The 6908-nt window shown below is 43.5% G+C and overlaps 1 protein-coding gene across 3 annotated transcripts; it reads right to left on the bottom strand.

Moving 5' to 3' along the window:
* Positions 1-95: 95 nt before the first annotated feature.
* On the bottom strand, positions 96-6908 carry LOC106613857 (ankyrin repeat domain-containing protein 29). Of its 3 annotated transcripts, XM_014216543.2 has the most exons (10): positions 6439-6906; positions 4912-5022; positions 4309-4407; positions 3935-4033; positions 3637-3735; positions 1586-1684; positions 1328-1426; positions 1003-1098; positions 735-833; positions 96-623 (listed from the first exon to the last, which is right to left on the bottom strand). In XM_014216543.2, the coding sequence occupies exons 1-10, from the start codon at positions 6448-6450 to the stop codon at positions 540-542; spliced, it is 897 nt and encodes a 298-aa protein (XP_014072018.1). In that variant the 5' UTR covers positions 6451-6906; the 3' UTR covers positions 96-539. The 3 variants fall into 3 exon arrangements, with proteins under 3 accessions (XP_014072018.1, XP_014072017.1, XP_014072016.1); XM_014216542.2 differs by having other exon boundaries at positions 1328-1684; positions 4853-5022; positions 6439-6908; XM_014216541.2 differs by having other exon boundaries at positions 1328-1684; positions 6439-6907.

The raw sequence follows: 6908 nt of genomic DNA, 5'->3' as shown, positions 1-6908 counted from the left end.
CGGATCCTTTGTTCGTACTCCCCAGGGCAATTAAACTGATTCCAAAGGCTGACCCAAAACATCACACGTTATTGACTGAGTCACAGGACAAAATATGACAGTTATTTCACATTCCTATTTTATTTAACAAATTTACAGTTTACATTTATTAAAATGGCAGAAAAAAAAGCTAAATATTTAGAAATATTACAGCACCAGGGATAAAACGTTTTATAACCAGAAACTATACAGCAAAGTTATAACAACACCTCAAAGATAAGGGCACACATGGCAAAATAACTATTGCCACAAACGGATGCATTTTTGTAGTAGGCCACATATATAACCATCCTTTTAGCTATATCCAGTTATGGTAACTCCAAATAACATTTTCTGAAGCTGCAATTGAAAACAAGCACCATATTAATATTATTGTTGTGTGGCTGAATCCTGTTGGTTTGTTCTCTGTTGTTCGGAGCCCTCAGTGCATTTCTCTCCATAAAACAACCATAGTCTAAGGTTTTCAGACATGGTCTAACCATGGACAACTAGGGTTGTCATCAACTACTTCCATTTAAGATTTGCGGTCGCAGAGCCCTCAGGATGCGATTGCTCTTTGTAAGATCTGCTGGCAGTTCATTGTTCTGCAAAGAAAACATAACCAGTCATGAAAAAATGATCTACCTGAAAGACGTCCTGAAATGCATCCTCCTCTGCTTTCCTTCTTATCCGTAGCTCACACTACAGTGATTTACCTTGTTGGGTAGTGTGGGGTCTGCATTGGCCCCCAGCAGAAGGTTTACACTTTTATGATTGCCACCCATGACAGCAGCGTGGAGGGCTGTGGAACCATTCTGTAAAAATGAAACAGTTAAAACACTTGTAACTAACAGCGGTTTCTTATCACTAAAATACTGCAAGTGTTTTACAATACAATGTTTCACAATATACTTTTGAATAAAAACTATTCATGGCCAGTCAGAAGATGCCAAAGCGCAAGCTTTATCTTGATATCTATCTTACCTTGAGAAGGCCCAATGAAGGGGAGAACTTCAGGAGCTCCTCAATGACAGTGTTGTGTCCTTTGAAAGCTGCCTTGAATAATGCAGTTGACCCGTCCTTCAATGAGATCAAAAGAAACATGATACATTAACATTTCAAAACTTACACAAAGAAAGTCATTTAAATAAATGACTTGATTTAATATATTAATGTATTTTTTTATGTATTTTCCACAAGTAAACCCTGAAAGAGGATTTGAAAGATAAAGCAACCACATGATGGAGGAATATCATCTTGTCTTTGTCAACCCACTAGGCACCGACTGGGTTGCTAAAGGACAACATACTTTTCTGTCAGCATCCCGATCTGCACCACGCAGAAGTAAAACCTTAACTACTTCACTGTGTCCCATCTGGGCTGCCATCCACAGGGGGGCTGTGCCATCCTGGAGACGGGGGTACGGTAGGGAGGGGGGTGAGGAGAAAGAGAAGGGGAGAAAAGTTAAATGGAGATAAAATACAAGGAGGAAGAGGCTGAGACAAGAGATGAAGATGTCAGTCCCTCTATTGAGGTCCTCTATTATTGTATGGGAGTGTGGCCTCACTTCCCTAGGGTGGTTAACTTTGGCTCCAGATGACAGAAGTTGACGTATGACAGTCACATGACCCTCCTGGGAAGCAAGGAAGAGTGGAGTGGCACCATCCTAAAACATGATATTAGAAACATGTCACATCAGCAAAGTAAATGATGACAAAGCGATGGACTGTATGGCTTGTCCTATGAATAGTAACAGACCCTACAGTGCTTTCGGAAAGTATTCAGACCCCTTGACTTTTTCCACATTTTGTTACGTTACAGCCTTATTCTAAAATTGATTAAATTGTGTTTTTTCCTCATCAATAAAAAAACTTAAATATCACATTTACATAAGTATTCAGACCCTTTACTCAGTACTTTGTTGAAGCACCTTTGGCAGATATTACAGCCTCGAGTCTTCTTGGGTATGACACTACAAGCTTGGCACACCTGTATTTGGGGAGTTTTTCCCCATTCTTTCTGCAGATCCTCTCAAGCTCTGTCAGGTTGGATGGGGAGCGTCGCTGCACAGCTATTTTCAGGTCTCTCCAGAGATGTTCGATTGGGTTCAAGTCCAGAAGCTGTCTAGGCCATTCAAGGACATTCAGAGACATGTCCAGAAGCCACTCCTGCATTGTCTTGGCTGTGTGCTTAGGGTTGTTGTCCTGTTGGAAGGGAAACCTTCGCCCCAGTCTGAGGGCCTACTTTGCTCCACTCATCTTTCCCTCGATCCTGACTAGTCTCCCAGTACCTGCTGCTGAAAAACATCCCCACAGCATGATGCTGCCACCAGCATGCCTCACCATAGGGATGGTACCAGGTTTCCTCCAGATGTGATGCTTGGCATTCAGGCCAAAGAGTTTAACCTTAGTTTTATCAGACCAGAGAATCTTGTTTAGGTGCCTTTTGGCAAACTCCAAGCGGGCTGTGTCTTTTACTGAGGATTGGCTTCTGTCGGGCCACTCTACCATAAAGGCCTGATTGGTGGAGTGCTGCAGACATGGTTGTCCTTCTGGAAGGTTCTCCCATCTCCACAGAGGAACTCTGGAGCTCTGTAAGAGTAAGCATTGGGTTCTTGGTCACCTCCTTGACCAAGTCCCTTCTCCCTCGATTGCTCAGTTTAGCCGTGCGGCCAGCTCTAGGAAGAGTCTTGGTGGTTCCAAACATCTTACATTTAAGAATAATGGAGGCCACTGTGTTCTTGGGGACCTTCAATGCTGCATATTGTTTTTTGTACCCTTCCCCACGACTGCGCCTTGACACAATCCTGTCTCAGAGCTCTACGGACAATTCCTTCGACCTCATGGCTTGGTTTTTGCTTTAACATGCACTGTCAACTATGGGACCTTATATAGCCAGGTGTGTGCCTTTCCAAATCATGTCAAATCAATTGAATTTACCACAGGTGGACTCCAATCAAGTTGTAGAAATCTAAAGGATGATCAGTGGAAACAGGATGCACCTGAACTCAATTTGTAGTCTCATAGCAAAGGGTCTGAATACTTATGTAAATAAGGTATTTCTGTGTTTTATTTTTTATACATTTACAAACATTTTTAAAAACCTGTTTTCACTTTGTCATTGTGGGGTATTGTGTGTAGATTGACGTGGAAAACATTTTATTTAATCCATTAGGCTGTAAAGTAACAACATGTAGAAAAAGTCAAGGGGTCTGAATACTTTCCGAATGCCCCGTATGACAATGTATGACTATAAATTGTGCCTTCCTGTATTATACTTATGCTAAAATGTTTATTATATTCTACTGCCATTTACTTTGTTTCTATTCTTATATTTTATTATTTCTTATTGTTAGCTAGCTAAATGTAACCTGAAATACCGTCAAATACCATCAAACATTTAGAAAATATTGTAATGTGATATTTTGACCATATCACCCAGCCCTAACAGTGCATAAAACAAAATGGATCTCATGTCTGACTCAGCGGTAACATGAGTGTGTGTGATTTTGTTGTTTTGTGGACTACAGCATTGGACACTGTCAGTGGAGTTCTGCAGGGCAGCAGGAGTGGTGGAAAAGAACAGACAGTGAGTGAGATAGGTGTTAGGGATGCTCACATGCAGCTGATCATGGACATTGGCTCCGTTCTTCAGCAGAGTGTCCACCACCTTAGAGTGGCCATACTGACAGGCTGCAGAGAGGGCTGTGCCACCGTCCTGCCAAACCATGAGAATACAGATTAGCCACATATCCTGGAGCGACTGGCCCATGGAATATGACTTAACACAGCAGGCATCAAACACTCTGGATCACTGCTGTCAGTATATTCTGTCCGTCTTCCCCTGATGTCCTCTGACTCTCTCTCACTGTAATCTCACTCTCCCTCTCTGTCTCCAAGTAGGTGACACAGCATACCTTTGTCTGGAATTCAGTTGAGCCACCAAATTCAAAGAGGAGCTTCACTACTTCATTGTGTCCCTGCTGGGAAGCGAAGAAGAGGGCAGTGGAGCCTGTCTGAGGGTAGAAACATGCATTCAATGTCAGAAAGACCTTCAACGGACATACCTGTACACATTTTCTCAATGCTTCAAAACATCTTTACTGCTTATTGATTTCTACTTTGACCACATTAGTCTCAAAGCAACATCAATAATGCACCGACCGTTTCAACCACCGAACTGTGTACTCTATGGAAAAGTGGAAGGTTGCAGTTTATCAACGAGCAACACTAAAACCGAGGTAAGTCTTATAATGACAGCAAAGTGTACTAAAGTGGTCGTCTACCGTACCTCTCTCTGCAGGTTAATGTCAGTTCCCTGCATGATCAGCTCCCTGGCACAGTCATAGTGGCCGCTGTAGGACGCCACCATCAGGGCTGTGGTGCCAAACTGGAAAGAGATCAAGGCATCCCAATCAATCAACACCTCAGTCCTTAAGTCCAGTCAGATCCGTGTTTACATGTCATTAAAACAGCACAGGAAAGAAACATGGTGCACATGTTTTTTTTTAAAGTTTTGCAAGTGTTTTGGTTCTCCTCAAGACAATCTAATTCCACACACACCCCTCCAAAATAACACTCCTTGCCTGATGCTCTTTCCAATCATTCACATGCCATCATCTCTAGAGAAAGTTGCTGAAACATAGTTGAACTTGTCAGTGGAGACTCGACAAAGCATTACATTTCAGATACCACGCAACAATAAACAATTAGATGTGACGCACATGAAAACTGCAAGCACATAAGTGGACTTACAACACATTATTAAGACATGTATACATCCACACACACACACAGACAGACAGAAGGGTTGTAGCTCTCTCTTTCTCTCCTACCACAGGTGGTTTATGGGTAAAGCGTGCAGCTGAGCCACCAGGGCATGCAGCGTCCGTACACTGTCTCTGCAGTCGGCATCCACACGACCACTGTTGAGCAGTAATTGAAGCAGGGCCAAGTTCCCCTTATGAGCTGCCCAAAACACGGCGTTAGCAAGGGGCGTCTCCTTCTGCAGGACAAACACACATGATACAACATCGACTAGACATTAGTGTCAGAAAACAGACCTATAATCAGAATAAAAGGTAACAGATCTACAGTATCATCTCAGAATTCCACATTTGGCCTGCAATTTGTTTAGTATTGATCAGGCAATGGCGGTTATAGACATAACCATTTGAAATGAGTTGCAGTCAGGCAATTCCTGTTCACAATCAATATGAATCAATATGGACAGAGGCTCTTTGCACACGCACACACATTGATTATGCTCTTGCATTGGGTATGGTGTGGTATGGTCTCTGGTCTGGTTGTGTGGTCTCTGGTGTGGTTGTATGGTCTCTGGTCTGGTTGTATGGTCTCTGGTCTGGTTGTGTGGTCTCTGGTCTGGTTGTATGGTCTCTGGTCTGGTTGTATGGTCTCTGGTCTGGTTGTATGGTCTCTGGTCTGGTTGTATGGTCTCTGGTCTGGTTGTATGGTCTCTGGTCTGGTTGTATGGTCTCTGGTCTGGTTGTGTGGTCTCTGGTCTGGTTGTATGCTCTGGTCTGGTTGTGTGGTCTCTGGTCTGGTTGTGTGGTCTCTGGTCTGGTTGTGTGGTCTCTGGTCTGGTTGTATGCTCTGGTCTGGTTGTGTGGTCTCTGGTCTGGTTGTGTGGTCTCTGGTCTGGTTGTGTGGTCTCTGGTGTGGTTGTATGGTCTCTGGTGTGGTTGTATGGTCTCTGGTGTGGTTGTATAGTCTCTGGTGTGGTTGTATGGTCTCTGGTCTGGTTGTGTGGTCTCTAACAGTCTAGCTCCCACCCACCAACATTGGTCCAAATAAATCTGGGTAAACCTAACACAGACAAGACAAAATAATACATTTCTATCATGTGTCAATCAAATAATGACTAAGTCCAGTTAAATGGTTTGAAAGATAAGTATGGAATACTCTACTGCAATAATGAGGTCTCTTTATGGAGACAGTAAATTTGACTGTAATTCAATGGGGCCAAACAGTTCAAAGTGTAAAAATTAATAGAAATTGGGATTTACTCCTTTCTGGTGGATATTTCCAAATACTGCATGTGGGTGGGGCATGGTCTGCAGCGGTAGGCTGCTCATGGCCAGATGATGATCAACTACCTCAACACCTGTCACTCTACTCTACTCTAGTGACATGACAACCTAATCTTAGCCAGGTCAAAAGGGCAGAACGCTGACTGAAGGTCAAGCAGCAAATCTAATTTCCATAAATACATAATTATTGCGCGCAAGCCCCCTGCAGATTACACACGCATACTCTTCATCATAGACCTACTCATAACACACATTAGTAGCGATGGCCGCAAAGAAAGTTAACATTCGTATTGAGTAGATTAGGCTACTCTTTTCATTTCAAGCTTGGTTAGAGTAGCCTATGCAGAACATCAGGAAAATGTGGAGATTACCTTGAACGACATCCTGCAGACCTCATTCGTGACTCATCTTTCTTGCGTATGCAAAAAAATGCGATGCCCTTATATTACTATAATAACTGTCTAAAACGTATTTGTTTTGACTATTTGTTGTGGCTTCTCCCGGGGTGTTGGCGCGCTGAAGGAAAAACAACACGCAGCCTGTGTATATCCTCTGCAGTGCCGCTCCCGCCACACAGACAGGCGCGCTGTCTGCTCACTGACTCAATTCCGTGTGGCACTCTGTCTGCTCACTGACTCAATTCCGTGTGGCGCTCTGTCTGCTCACTGAATCAATTCCGTGTGGCGCTCTGTCTGCTCACTGAATCAATTCCGTGTGGCGCTCTGTCTGCTCACTGAATCAATTCCGTGTGGCGCTCTGTCTGCTCACTGAATCAATTCCGTGTGGCGCTCTGTCTGCTCACTGAATCAATTCCGTGTGGCGCTCTGTCTGCTCACTGAAT

This window comes from Salmo salar, chromosome ssa10 (genome assembly GCF_905237065.1).
Source record: "Salmo salar chromosome ssa10, Ssal_v3.1, whole genome shotgun sequence".
In the NCBI taxonomy this organism is placed as follows: Eukaryota; Metazoa; Chordata; class Actinopteri; order Salmoniformes; family Salmonidae; genus Salmo; species Salmo salar.
Note: the sequence above shows the minus strand (reverse complement) of the source record. Positions and strands in the feature narration are given on the sequence as shown.